Below are 15701 nucleotides of genomic sequence, written 5' to 3' on the forward strand. Positions count from 1 at the left end.
GCTGTGAAAGTCTTCTTAAAACGAACAACATGTGCTGGGTCATCATCCGAGCCTGCTATAACATGAAATACATGGCAGAATAAGGGTAAAACAAAGCAGGGAACATACTATTTTCCCTCAAGGAGTTCAGTCAAAATTTAATTAACACTTTTTTTTTTTTTTAAAAACGATCATCATCAGCATGGAAGCATGTCCTCTGGAATGGTGGCCAAAGCATGAAGGGGCATACAAATGTTTAGCATATCTGTCACGTAGTGCCGGCTACAAAACTGCCATGAGAATGCCTGTTCTCACTTTGTAAATATTGTAAATAAGAAGCCACGAGCATTATCTCCCGTAAATGTAAACAAACCTGTTTGTCTGAGCGATTGGCTGAACAAGAAGTAGAACTGAGTGGACTTGTAGGCTTGTAGGACATTGTTTTGTTTTTGAGTGCAGTTATGTCACAAAAAAAAATCTTAATTTGTAAGTTCAATTTTCGTGATGAAGAGATTGCACTACGGTACTTGAATGAGGTGAACTGAAAAATATTTATTTTTACAGTGCTAATATTTGTAATAAAAATAATATAAAGTGAGCACTGTACACTTTGCATTCTGCGTTGTAATTTAAATTAATATATTTGAAAATGTAGAAAAGCATACAAAAATAGTTACTAAATTTCAATTGGTATTCTACTGTTTAACAGTGTGATTAAACCTGTGATTAATAATCGCAAATAATTTTTTTAGTTAATCGCATGAGTTAACTGTGATTATTCACCAACCCTAATTTGAATATTTCACAAGTTCATTTGTCAATGTCACCTGTATATTTTACTTGAAAATTTTGATATCCTTATTCCTATTTTCTGACTAGCTCTAGTGGTTTGGAACCTACAAACTGTGGCTCTTGGTGTGAGGCGCACTTTGGGCCTGCAATTTTGCTATTTTTAACCCTTAGGAGAGCCCTTCATTGGATTCAGTCTAGTACTTTAGTGTTCTCTCGTCCTCAGTTAAAGCACCAAGGAATTTTGGATGGGCTCTTCTTAGTTGATCCCTCAGAAGGAAATCTTGGCTTCATGGAGCATAATCTGAGTTGATCTGTTAGACAGTCATTTTTAAGACCCTGTTGTTTAAGAGGGTCTTAAAACTAAACAACAACAACAACAAAAAAAACAACCCTAAAACAAAAAAGCTGCAAGAGTAAAAATAATGGCGGCAAAAGTCCAGCAACAGAGTGGGGGCTGTCTAATTTATTGCACTGACTGCAGTATGTACGATTACCTGCCTTGTGGGCAGGTGGCATATGTGTGACCCTAGTGTAAGCAGCTCATGGCCTTCAGAGACCGAGTACAGGCTCTTGAGACCAGAGTGGCTGAACTAGAGGACCTGAGGGAGACAGAGAGGTACATAGACAAGACTTTTCAAGACACAGTAGAGTCATCTCAAGAGCACAGAGGCTGTCAGACTGGGGGTGGGAAGGATGAAAGTCTCTGGAAAGGAGAACATCAAACTGGAGTGGAGGGAAGTGTTCCCATAGTTGGGACCCTCCTGCCACATGATATCATGGTATGCTCACACACTGAGGATACCCCTCTAGGTGAGGGAAAGGACAGTTACCTGTTCCGTAACTGGTGTTCTTCAAGATGTGTTGCTCATGTATATTCCACAGTAGGTATGCATGCTTGCCACGTGCACCGGTGCCGGAAGTTTTTCCCCTTAATAGTATCCATACCGGGGGAGCACTGTGGCGACCTGGGGAGTGGCGTCTGTATATCGCGCTATAAGGGGAGCCACGGGCTCCCCCCACCCTCGGTTCTTTCTTGCTGTACAACTCTGACAGAGGGGAAGAAAGGCGGGGTGTGGAATAGACACGAGCAACACATCTCGAAGAACGCCAGTTACGGAACAGGTAACTGTCCTTTCTTCAAGTGATTGCTCATGTGTATTCCATCATAGGTGATTCCAAACAATATCTGCTGGAGGTGGGTAGGAGTTCATGATAGTTCGGAACGAAGTACCACCCTGCCAAACCCGGCGTCATCCCTAGACTGGGAGACGACTGTGTAATGCAAAGTAAATGTGTGAACTGAGGCCCAAGTGGCCGCCATACAAATGTCTTGGATAGGGACATGGGCTACATAGGCCGCTGATGAAGCCTGAGCCCTTGGGACAAGACCAGGTTTAGGTCCCATTTTGTCACGGGGGGTCTAGCGTATGGGAACGAACAGTCAAGGCCCTTCAGGAAATGGGAGGTCATCGAGTGGGAGAAGACCGAATGCCCTTACACTGGCAGGTGGAAGGCCGATATGGCCACCAGGTGCACCCTGACCGAGGTAGGTGCTAGTCCTTGGGCCCTAAGGGATAGGAGGTAGTCCAGGATAAGCTGGAGAGGTGCGGCGGAGGGGGAGACTCTCCGCTCACTCGCCCACCTGGCAAACCTGGACCACTTCGCCACATACATCCGATGCGCAGACGGCTTCCTGCTTTCCAGGAGGACTCGCCTTACCTGCTCTGAACACCTGTTCTCCTCCTCGTTTAGCTACGGAGCAGCCACGCTGTCAGGTGGAGCGCGGCCAGATTGGGATGGAGGAGGTGGCTCTCGTCCTGGGAGAGGAGGTCCGGGTGGAGCGGCAGTGCCCTTGGGGGGGCCGCCAAGAGGCATAGGAGGGGCCCGTACCAGTGTTGACGGCCCACACCGGGGCTATGAGAATGACCCAACTACTTTGGTACCCGTGACGGCGACGTGAGGTCCAGTGTCCTGGTGCCAAGGCACCCCGGGGGGAGTCTCCAGCGTGACGTCTAACTGATTGGGAGCTGGAACAGGAACAACGCCATCTATCCCGTCGAGAGTGGCTGCGGTATCCACGCCGCGCAGGGGAGCGTTCCTGGTGCCTCTTTCGGTGCCTATGCTCGCTGGCAGGAGGTGTTGAGGGTCCCCACGACTCCTGTTCCAACGGCGACCCGGATGGTCTGGCTGGTGTCGAGGGTGGGTGGGAGCTGCAAGATGAGCAGCCACTGTGCACCGAGCGGTGCAGGGAGCGATCCTCAGAGTGGGAACTGCAGCCCGCTGGAGAGGCCTGGTGGGGACCCAATGGAGGCTTGCCATGAGACCTGGGGCCCGTGTCCGGCTGAATGCTCAAGACCGGCAGGCACATAATGTCCTTTGCAGCCTGCATCGTCTCTGGCATTCCTGGCATCCGTACCGGTGGGGATGCATGGGCCGACGGTGCCGGGCTGCTCCGCTCCACACGAGTCAGAGGCCTTGAGCCCGGAGGGGACCAAGGGCTGCCCAACGCGGGACCAGCCTCCCCCTTTTCCTTGTCATGGTGCCACTGCGAGGCAGGGCCCTTCCCTTGCTTTTTGGAGGGAGAGTGGCGCCGACTGGTTGAAGGGGCCTCGCTATGCACTGATGACACGGCAGCTGGTGCCGAGTCCGATCGGCGTACTGGCGTTGTGGCCAGCGCCAACTCCATCAGGAGAGCTCGAAGTCTAATGTCTCTCTCCTTCTTAGTCCTTGCCTTGAATGACCTGCAGATCTTACAACAGTCGCTGATGTGAGTCTCACCCAGGCAGCGGAGACACTCAGCGTGCGGGTCACTCCTAGGCATAGAACGGCGACAGGAGTCACACAACTTGAATCCTGGGGCATGCCCCAAGCCCACTCTAACAACTGAAGAAACGATCCAAGAACGGTACCACTAAGGTTGAGAAGAAAAAGGCTGCAGCAGAGCTGGAGCACAAACTTTCGATTACCTTCACTGGTGGCAAGAAGGAACTGAGGGTGGGGGGAGCCCATGGCTCCCCTTATAGCGCAATATACAGGCGCCACTCCAGGGGTCACCGCGGTGCTCCCCCCAGTACAGGTACTGCTAAGGGAAAAACTTCCGGTACCAGTGCACATGGCGAGCACACACACCTACTGTGGAATACACATGAGCAATCACTCAAAGAAGAACCTCAGTTATTAGGGAGACAGGTAATAGTAATGGGGGATTCAAGCATTAGAAATATAGACAGTTGGGTTTGTGATGACTGGGAGAACTACATAGTGAATTGCCTACCAGGTGCAAAGGTTGCAGATCTCTCGAGACATGTAGACCAACTTATGTGCAGTGCTGGGGAGGAGCCGGTGGTTGTGGTACTTGTTGGTACCAATGACATAGGGAAAGTGATTTGTTCTTCACTGTTGTTCCTCTCACAATATTCAAGCTATAGTAGACAAGTCCTATAAAGAATTCATGTACCAATGTGGATGGAGACCAAGACTGGTTTTGCATTTAAATTACTACTTCTCCACCCCAAGATGTTTTTTTACTTTTAACACATTAACTAAAATTTTGCAACAGAAGTTTTAACATGTTAAAATAAAGATACACTTTGATAACACGTTAGATTAATTTCAACCATAAAAATAACCAGACTGAATATCATTACTTTTTCCTGAATGTGGTATAGCAAACAGACAACTATATAACAAAGCAATAATTCCATTTCTGAGATCTACTGGCATCAAAACAAACAAAGAAAATCTAAATTCCCTCTTTTGGTTTATGATAGCAACCAAATTTTGAAGGAATTATAGCTTCATTATATACAAATGGATGCACATTATTCCATATTTAATCTTAAAAATTGTTCCAAATGTCTAAAATAGAACAGCCATAAAAATATTCTAAATAAAAATATAAAATGGCAGCAGTCCCATTGAAACCAAGGTGGCCAACGTCCCTTGCTGAATCAAGGTCATAAAGCACTTCTGCTGCGATGGATCTGTTAAGAGTACTACCCCTGTAACATTATACAAAGTGTTACTTTACATATATTTAAAATATAAAGAACAATAAGCATGTGCTAACATAGACGTAAACCTATTGTAACATTCCTCTTCTTTTTACTAAGCCAACTATTTGCAACTATCCTCTACCAAATACATTTTATTAAATGTTTTACAGAACATCCAGCCAACGTAATATCAAAATATATTTTATTCTGGACCTCTTTCAGATCTGATTCAAATTACAGTTGTCAGAGCAATACAATGCAAAGGGAAACTGCAACAGAAAATGTGCCTAGAAGGGATATGGGTTTTGGGGACAAATCATTGTGATGTAGAACCAAAATAACATCATAGTGTAATTAACATGGTCCAGGACAGTATAGAACATCTATATCAGTCTTCTTTAGACAATAATCATGAAAACTGAACAATAAAAGTCCTTTAAACAAGTACAAAAAACTGTCATGGGCTGGTTTACACTTTTACAACAATTGTAGTTTAACTGGATAACTGAAGAAATGATGCAGACATTTTAATCCAGTGCTATAGGAAGGCTCACAGAATTAGACCCAAAGGATTTGTAACTTCAAAATGAAACCATTACAACTACAGTGTGAATGTCAGGAGAGAGAGAAAAAATTATTTCTGTATTCTAGGATTACTGATCTGCACACTGCAGTCTGTTGTGAAACAAGACTGCAAAATATACCGGACTAGCAACAACATGCAGACTGTTTTTCTGAATTTATCCTCTAATGCCAGGAAACCATTATGGAGTAAAAATGCTTGTTACTTAAAAGAAAAAGGTAATTAATGTCCTAAGTTATCATCAGGCCTCAACCCTGGATGAAAAGGAGAATTCTGTAGCTCTTCAAAAACTACGGAGCTGAAGCACTATTAACACAAAATCTGCATTTTTTAAAAAGAAACGGTACACTTTTCTATTGTTTTGTCTGCCTTCAATCATATTCATGTTGAAAAAGTCACTATTGAACGTGATATTTCAGAGTTTGCACTAGAGGAAGGAGTGAAAACTGCATCACATCTTCCTCTTCATCAGGGAAAATGCCAGGCATCTTCATGGAGATTTACTGCCATCTCCCAAACCAGTACTTTCTTCCAGCATGCCACAATATTGCTACTGCTTTGTGCAGACTACTGGAGATCCCTCTTCATACAATTCTACAGGCATTTTCGGAAGGAAGAGGAAGTCTGTAGGAGAGTACTGCTTGCCAAGCAAATGGAATACTCATCTAAATCCTGCAGAGCTTGCTCAAGCAAAATTCTCACTAAGTTTTTCCTGGCCTATTATACCTAAGTGTCACATTGTCCAATACTTAGAAGGACCCAATCCTCCAATGGTTACTTAGACAAAAGCTTCCCCCTGAAGTGAAAAAGTCAATGGGATTTTTGACTGAGTAAGGACTGGAAAACTGGCCCCTGTCTTCTCTTTACTAAACAGAGGAAACATACAACCTTTCATTTACAAGCTGAAAAGCCACTTTTGCAATTCTAAAGAAGTTCCTTTATATGACAGAATTAAATTCATTAGCTGTTAGATTGCTCTATAGCTAAGGTGAACTGATACAACAGCCCTATTGTACCTACTACACTTCCTAAAGTTGGAGAACGCTTTAAAGTCAGCAATGTCTCCTTAAATACCCTAACATGAGGTAAGCAGTGTAAGGAAAAAGGAATGCATTTAAAAACAAAAATTAAAGTTGGTACAAATCTTTGGCCTTTCTGTTAAGATTCACTAAAGTGTCCTAAAATCCAGAAACATGTTTCAACTGTCATGTCATTCAAACTCTGGTAATTATTACTTCCTTCCCTCAACCCAGAAAAAGAGGCACTTTTAGTATTTCATACAAGAGTTCCAGTCCTCTGCCAGACACACCATTTAACCCCCTAAAGAAGTATTCCCCAAACAAACTGAATTATCAAGACCACAAAAGAATTAAAAAGAAAGAAGTTTTTATGAGGACTTAAATACTTTGTAAATACTACTACAAAGTCAAAGGGTTGGGACTCTTTACATCAATTTTAAATCACAGGAGCCAAAGCAAAAATAGAAAATGATGATATCTCCAGGAAAACCTGGAACTCCTTATACAGAAATGGGAAAAAAAGAAAATACTAAGTTGATGATAAAAAAAGATTGCAAACATGACAGCAGCCCGTGCCTCATCCCATCAACAAACGTGAACCCAGTTTTCCCTAACTAAAGTTCCCTCCCAAGAATTCACTCTGTAAGCCAACATTTTTTCCAGCAAACATATGCAAAGATTTATACACCTTTTAACTTCACATACTGGGAGCAGTCCCATTGACTTCAGTGAGACATTTAGCATGTAAAGTTAAACATGTGCTTAAGTCTTCACAGAATTGGGGCCTTAATAATATTAGGCATGTACGCCTTGAAGGGAGCAGTGTGGAAAATCTACTTTGTTCTACTATATACGAGTCTCAGCACTAGAAAAGAATCTAATGACCATGGTACTCCTTCTTGCCTCACATAAAACATGGAAATAAGCATCATGCACCCACATGGTTAACTCTGTATAATACATGAGACAAGAGGAAGTTTGTGCAGAACAGGAGCAGCACTGTGGCATGTTGATAAAGAACAGCAGCAAAAAATATACTGGCCCGATCCTCATAGCTCCATTGCAGCAGAGCATCGGTGATTCACACCAGCTTGATGTCTGGCTCATGTATCCAGAGACACCCAGGCCTATGAAACTGATATTCCTGCAGTGTGTACAAACATCTGAAAACCCACAGTCCTGTGGTAATGAAGCTCTGTATTTTCTAATTATGGATACTTGACATTATGCTTAAGCAACTAGATTTACACAAAACTAAAACAGCTGAAGACTGAGAGAAAAAGAATGTGGCAATACCATCAAACATGGCTGTGGTTTTGCAGTTATGTCACAGAATTCCACAACATTTTTTTTTAAATTCGCTGAAACAACCATCCAATAACTTGTATGAAAATGAATAAACTGTCCATATTAAAATACAAAAGTACTATCAAGAATCACCTCTGACTTTCAATTTAAATTCAGTGCAATCGACAAATGCATTGCTAAAGGAAAAATGCAGCTTAAATATACTCAAAACATTTGTGTCTATTCCTGGGAGCACAGTTTAAAATTATTGCACAGATTTTTTTTTTATTTTTTCTTAATAATGACAGAGGTCAGCCACAATCATGGACCTCCAGCAATAAAAGCAATATTTCAAGTGCCAGACACTCAACATATTAGGTTTCCTACATATTGTAACTCACCGGGTAGTTGTTCTAAACAGTAATATGTTCCAAAACCCTAAAAACAGCTGGCACAGAACCATCATGGATGACTGCCTTTATGGATATGAATGTTTGGTTGTTTTTAGATTTGTGTATTATAGTATTACCTGCCCCACTGATAATAACTGGGGTACATATTATGAATGCATGTATTCTCTTTATCACCGGCAAACTGCCACCCTACCTTAGCCAAACTCAGACTTGCTTCAAGTCATGTTAGTCTGTGGCAACAGCAGAAATCAATCCCTAAAGAACAATTCTGTTAAAATGTAAAAGCTGCATTATTTGGGTTAAATCAATTTATACTTAACTACAGAAGTTAAAGTTAAGCGATCTTAAGCCACAAAATTAATTTGTGATTGAAATAGTGTTATAAAACTGATAACTTTGCAAAGCTTTCTAATATAAACCATTTCTTAAGGAAAATGTTTGTGACATAGATTTGACAACCTCTTTTTATAGAGATTTATACGCCTGGAATCTTATGCGAGACAAAACCCTTTCAACTCCATATAGGCATAAACATGACCCTCATGCTATAATTTACAAATAAAATCACTATCAATATACTTTTAATCACATGAGCAGAAAAAGGTTTGCCGCTTATATATGTCGCTGTAAGAAAAATATTTGATATTGTAAACAGAGTAAAAGACACAATATAGTAGTGATTATTAAAAAAATAGCAGCTTACATCTACCTTATATTTGGGGAAAAATGTAGTCACAAGATACAACAAACTGCAGGACTGGAGCAGCAGGGGAATTAGTGCAAGTATTCATCTTTTAAATAAGCTGAATCACTGCTATTCAAATAAACTTGAAGCAAGTCTTCTGTTTCTAAGGTTTTTTTAAATCTAAGGTAGTAAACATTTTGCCTGATAACGGCAGTGTTATCAAATATATGCCAAAGATTTTTTTTTGTATAAAGAAAAATTACATTAGATACTTTTAATACTGGAATTTGGTTACATTAGACATCTGAGCTCCTACGAACAATGATGGGCAAGTCTTGTAGAAGCTGTGGCATGAACCCGCGTCCAAAAAGATTTTAATCTTTTAAAAAAACAAACAAACAAAAACCAACCACCAATCAACCACCCCCCTTCTCAAAAAAACCCAAAAACTACATTTTGCTCCTTTTCACAATAGTGCACAATTTAACCATAATTTAGCTATGGTCTCAAAGCAACAGAAGATGCATATTTTTATTTATTTATTTGCATCCCTGTATTTTGTGTGTGTGTGTGTGTATGCGTGCGCCCTTCTATTCTTAAGTTTGGCAGAATTATGTCCCAAATAAGAAACTACTGCATTTCAGCCATGTCACTAGAAAAAATCCACAGCATTATACCCATTGCTGACGTACTTTATAGATTAACAGGACATGAAATGTCACGTCTCAGAGGTGAGTTTCTTTTTTCTCTCCCCCAGTCACCCATCCTTTCGCCCTCCCTCCCCCCTCAAAATTGTGCTCTCGGAGCCACAGAATGTACCAAATATCAAGTTCACTCTACCTCTTGAAATAATGCATTAAAATATATATATATTTAAAAGAAACTCTGTTTAAAGGTGAAAAAATATAAACAAGGAACCGATTCACTCCCTTACTTCATGCATCCGTAAACTTAACCAAAATGAAACAAAAAAACCAAATGTTTAAAAGCAAAGAACAAAATACCGCTGCAGGTTTATGCAAGTCCGTTTTCTCTGTACACGCAAACTGCTCAACTACTGAGAAGGGGGAGGGGAAACAAAACCACAAACCATTGCAACTCTGGATTAAAAAGGGAGAAATAAAGGCTGTCATTAGTATCTTCCAAATTTGGTACATGTATGGTCTGCTCTTGTATGGTATATTTCTCTCTCTTCTGTTTTTCATACGCGAAACTTCTAAATGTTATTTTGGGGCACAGCAGATTCCAGCACTTGGTGAACAGGATTCACAAGCTGTGACAAAACTCTGTCATCCTCTTCAGGGTGTAATCTTTATTTTATTTTATATACAGTATATGTATATATTTCTTTTAGATTTGGCTGTACTGGACTGGCCATGGTTCAATTGGGACTATAGCAGTACATGGGTTAGGGACAGTCATTTTGGCTATGTACACATTCATAGTCGGTCCATGGCTTCCAACTAGTAGCGCTATTTCCGTAGGTCTAATACACAAACCTGTAAGAAAAAAGAAATACATATTCAGAAATGCACACTGCACAGCATTTTTACAGCTATACAATTCTACATGTAATATAAGGTCATAACAACAACAACAACAACAACAAAAAACAGGTTATGCAAATTAACCACAAATCTATTATTGGCAGGAAAAACAAACCCACGAACAACATTGTGCATCATCTGTAAACTATGAATACAATAGACAAAACCAAATGATTCTGAGTAAAATTTTCAAAAAGCACCAAAGTGATTTAGCAGCCAAAGTCCCATTGACTTTTATGGACACTGAGGCTTCTAAGTACCTAAGTCATTTTTTAAAATGTGATTTACGTGCTATTGAAAGTTACCCTTTACATTGTTATTCCCTGAGTATTTCTCCTGGTGCCCATTTGGTTAAAAAGTGGCAAAAAATTTTACCGTGTGCTGTGCTAACAACATGTAACCAGGTGCTCCTAATATTGCCAAGCTTGTCTTCTGTTCCACAATCTCCAACCCCTGTGGTATTCTACACCCCACTGTTGTGTCTTGTCCTTCTTTAAATTGCAAGCTCTTTGTAGCAAGGTCGTTCTTTTTTCTTTTATGTTTGTACAATTCCCAGCACACTAAGGCCATATTAAGGGTCTCTGAATGCTTTGCTAATACATATAATAATCACCGCCATGGGATCCACCGAATATTTTGACAAAAATAGCTAGTCTCAGGTCATTCCTATGCAAAAGCAAAAGTTGCTCATAAATGACAATGATATTGAACTACTGCATTTCTTTTGCCCCATGGAGAATTCATTAGCATGTAAAGAAACACAATGGTTAATGAGGGGTTTTATATGGATTTTGCTTCTCCAGATTAAAAAAACCCAAGGCATTAACATGGTTATATCCCAGTCATTCAAAACAAGACCTAACTGGAACTTCAACTGTTTCTTTTTTGTTATGGGAAACAAACAAAAACAACAAAAAAGGATACTGTGAATTGTTCTGCCTAATATGTGGTAGTTAAAAGCCAAGGAATCTATCTGGAGCCAGTCTGTAAGTACTGTAAGATCTCATTAAATCTGCATTGTGGGAGGGTGAAAATATTAGAACAGACTGGACCAGCCAAGAAAAGAACATATAATAGTACACAGTTTCCTATTATAATCTAATCAGCAGATGGATCAATTGCTAGAGCCTGGAGTTCCTTCAGGTCTACAAATTGAGACTACCCTACCAGAAAAAGAAAACCACATGTAAACTACATTTGTGTCCATCATTTGTTTCATTATTACCCAGTTTATGGTAGAACTAGCTCTGGATTAGTGGGGAAGCTGTGGGTGGCTTTAAAGATGTCATTTTACTAACAAACCTCACCAGTGACAGTAGAAATAAGTTTTTTTAAATGTTCAATTAAAACATGACACGTGAACTTAATGGGGAGATATCTGTACATTTTGTCTGAATATATTCAAATTCTCTCTCCTTTAGGATAAATAGAGGACAAATCCCTACACTTTCCCAGTAGATAATTTAGGGCTTCCAACACCTTCCTAGAGATACCAAAATGCCAGCTACCCATTTTTACATGATGCAGACCATATGAAAACTTTATTTCACTGAGATGAAGTCTCTGCAATGTGGTTTCATTTCTTTTTGTATTCAAGAGAGCTGCCCACTTTCTGTTCTGAACCACAACAAACCAATCTATTTTGGCCTTCCCAAAAGTTGTCCTCAGTTTATTTACTTTATCAAATGTCCTCTTAAAGGGTCTGAAGGGATCATTTTCTATCATCCAGAAAGATTTAACTGGAAGCCACTTGACTTCATTGCTTGAAGGAAAACTTCTTGGTATCAAGGTCATTTGAGTCTCTGGACTGTGAAGGTACCAGGTTAGCTTCTCTCACTCACTTACTGACTTACTTATGGCACTCCTTCAAGCTACCAACTCCCAGAGTACATGCCCATAATAGCTCTTACCCAACACTCTTATTTCTGATTTGTGTTGGGCTTGACCCCTGTCTCTCTCCTTTCTTATTAACCCATGACATTAAGAAGTCACTGTTTGCCTGGCTGCTGTGCAGAGTCACACATTAATATTTTTAATGCGGCGTTGTTGCAGGCTGACATCAAAAGAATTGGAAGGCCACACTTTGTGTCACTGCTACGGGGAAGAAAGGGCAGATTCATGCTTTATTAGAACGTAGGAGCTCATCTCCTGGGCACTCCAAACAATGTAAGCAAAATATTACTTGCATAAAGGGACTTGTAACCAAATGAGCACTCATAAATTCATACCCTGGCTTTGTTTAATTCTCAATAGCAACTCAAATGATACTTCATTCATATCAGATATAAAAAAAAATGCCCCCCTACACTGATCAGTTCTCTTGAAATGAAAAAATTGCAAGCAACAACTAGTTTCCACACTGAAATGAACAGACCAGTTATTATGTACATATTTCTATAGTACATGTTGTTGTATAGCCTTTCCTGGCTCAAAATCATAATATTTCACACTTGCATCTGACAATTTTAAAGGACTTGACAAATCAAAATGGATTACACTTCCCAAAACCCCTGTGACCAAGAGAGACAACCTCCAACCTTGCCTTAATTTCAGATGTTAAATTAAGTGGAAAACAAGTGCAGCTTTATTCCACATTTAATAGGTAAAATTTTAGATAACTGGCTATTTGTACTCATTCTTCCTCAGAATAAGCACAATTTCTCTCTGTTTAGTCAACAGTCCTCCAGCCTATCCGACTGTCTAAAAGAATATACACGTGTAAGAAATGTTGGAGATTGTTCTACTATACTTACTGAACCATCTGAAGCACTTGCTCCAACTTTGTCTCCTGCTGCATTCCAGCAAACCTCAAAAATCCCTCCTGTTCCCCGATAACTGTGAACTAAAGCACCCGTCTACACGGGGGGAGAAAAGATATGCAATTAGAATAATAAAACGCACATGAGTAAGTAGAGTTTGTATGGTATGTAGAACTTCCCTGTTCCTTTTAAAGGGTGAATTCTCCCCAGGGGAAATGATCCATGTAAGATCTCACGTACAACTTGAGCATCACGTTAAAACATTTATGAAAAACTCTGTTATCCTGTATACCAGGATATCCTAGTACAGAGGTCTCCTTGCAAAACAGCAATTACATTTCAGAATTTCTGGATATACAGCTATTCTTTTCTGGAACTGGATCCAACACATGCAACAACATCATATATCACTGACTGTAGCCGCTTTGGATAATAGCTATAACTATGTATGAACAAGTCAGCTATTTATACTTTTCAGAACCCAGTGTATGCGTGTGTGTTGAATCCTTATGCTGAAGTTGTGACACTGAATAAACATGTCTGTGAGAATGAGTTTGTGGTTTACACAGAGAAGTCATATTTTAAGTTCTAAGTTTTACCTTGTCAAAAACTTGCAAAAAGACCCGTTTGAACTGAAGAAAGCTACTTTCACATACTATATTTAATATTTATATTGAATATACAAAGCTACAGCAGCTGAAAACAGCCTTAGAACAATATATGATTCACTGAATAAGTCTGAAACACACCAATCAAACAAACCGGTTCATAAAAAAACAGCATGTACCTGTGTATTCCAGATGTGAACACATTTGTCAAAAGAGCCACTGGCCAGGTACCTGCCATCAGGGCTGAAAGCTACACTGTACACAGGTTCTTGATGTTTCGTTAAAGTGTGGATGCAAATTCCTCTGTCTACATCCCATAACCTAACAGTAGAATCAAAGGATGCACTGCCAAAGGAAAAACAGATGGAATACATTTCAATTTTATTCAATTGTTTTCCTTTGATGGTGTTAAAGTCTCTTCTTTAATGCCAGAGTATCTCCTAAAGTAGAGGTCCACTTAGTGCTAACATTCATTTACAGAAGGAGAAAAGGGGAAGAGAGGGGAAAAGGTGGGTGCAGGGGGAATTGTCAGCTTCTTGACTGGTATGATAAAAGGATTAAATATTACCTTGCTAACATAAGATTGGCATTTGGATTGTTTGTTCCTGGTCCTGTAGGACTCCATTTGATAGTATAAATTTCTTTGTTGTGTGCTTGTAGATCATGGACACAACTATCTTGTTTCATACTCCAGATCTAGGGTAAAAATGGAAGGAAAAAACAGATTAATACCCTAAACATAAACACTACATTAGAACATATGGATTCTCCCACCCTCTTCCTTACTCAGAGCTAACAAGGCCCAACTGACAGCTTTCTAGGCCACCCAAATCATACACCATCGCTGGTTGCTTTACAGTGGAGACAGGTGTATGTTTTCTTTAACGTTATCAGTACAGCATGGGGTTAAAAAATAAACAAAGGAGTGACATGCAATATTTCCTACCTAAACAAATGCATGCATGCTCATTGCAAGTCCAATCCGAAGACCACTGAAGTCAATGGACATGTGCTAAGATACAGCGTGCATATAGTGGTGTTTGTGTCAAAGTTGTATGAATGGATTATCACGGTTATCACTGAGCTTTGTTTTTAAATAGACTTTGTGCTACCAGGGTAGGGTGCAGAAAAGGATATTGCGGAAATATACTTCTTCAAACAGAATAATATACGCACAATGGAAAACTGTTAAGGTGTTTGACTTGGTAGGGTAATAAGACTTTACTTAGATTGGGCAGGGATCACTTTTTTTGTTCTGGGTTTGTACAGCACAATAGGATCCCAATCCATGACTAGGGCTCCTACATGCTATCATCATACAAATAATGAAACAAAAACAGAGTATTCCTTTAAGGGTTTGTGTTTTCATTACAAAAACGGGTTTGGGAGCGTTCATAAAGCTTTGCATACATTTGAAACTTGATATTCATTCAAATTATTTGTACAAGTGCAATTTTTTTCCTTTAATGATATCTAATTTGGTCTTATTTTAGCTCGCTTCACTTTAGCCGTGACTCGGGAAAGCATTTAAACATACTCCTAAGTCCATCTTTGTTATGGCCAGCACTTAAACATGTGTTTAAAGTTAAGATGCTTTCATGAATCAGAATCCCATTAAAGACAGCGGGCACCGGGGGAGAGAGAAAAGATTTTACTATATTTCTGATTTAAAACGGCTGGATCAAAACATAAAATCTAGTTCCTTTTCCCTCATTGTGAAGACCGTTCAGCACCAGTAAAAGTTTCTGTATGAAGAACCCTAGAGACTAAAGTGTTCATTTTATCCACTGGTTTGAAAACACATTGGAATCATCAGTCCTAGGCTCCCCTTACCACCATATCCAGGTGGCTCAAGCATAACCTGGAAACACCACCTCTAAACACGAATAGTTCAATCTTCTTCCCCGTCCACTCCTTGGGAAAGGCCAAGAAGTGTGCTAACTGCAATGAGGGGGTTAATGATGGGGATATCTATCCAATAGTAACTACAGTGGAAGACCACGAGACATCAAACAGCTTGTGAAATGGTGAAAT

The 15701-nt window shown here is 40.1% G+C and overlaps 1 protein-coding gene across 5 annotated transcripts in view; it reads right to left on the bottom strand.

Moving 5' to 3' along the window:
* Positions 1-4951: 4951 nt before the first annotated feature.
* TBL1XR1 (TBL1X receptor 1) overlaps positions 4952-15701 on the bottom strand; it is a 175147-nt gene continuing 164397 nt past the window's right edge. For all 5 annotated transcript variants that reach the window (XM_045030651.1, XM_045030648.1, XM_045030649.1 and 2 more), the window contains 4 exons: positions 14236-14363; positions 13847-14012; positions 13054-13155; positions 4952-10252 (listed from right to left, as the gene is read on the bottom strand). In XM_045030651.1, the coding sequence (XP_044886586.1) occupies positions 10226-10252; positions 13054-13155; positions 13847-14012; positions 14236-14363 (423 nt within the window). In that variant the 3' untranslated portion in view covers positions 4952-10225. The remainder of the gene's footprint in view (positions 10253-13053; positions 13156-13846; positions 14013-14235; positions 14364-15701) is intronic.

Source organism: Mauremys mutica, chromosome 9 (assembly GCF_020497125.1).
Source record: "Mauremys mutica isolate MM-2020 ecotype Southern chromosome 9, ASM2049712v1, whole genome shotgun sequence".
NCBI lineage: Eukaryota > Metazoa > Chordata > Testudines > Geoemydidae > Mauremys > Mauremys mutica.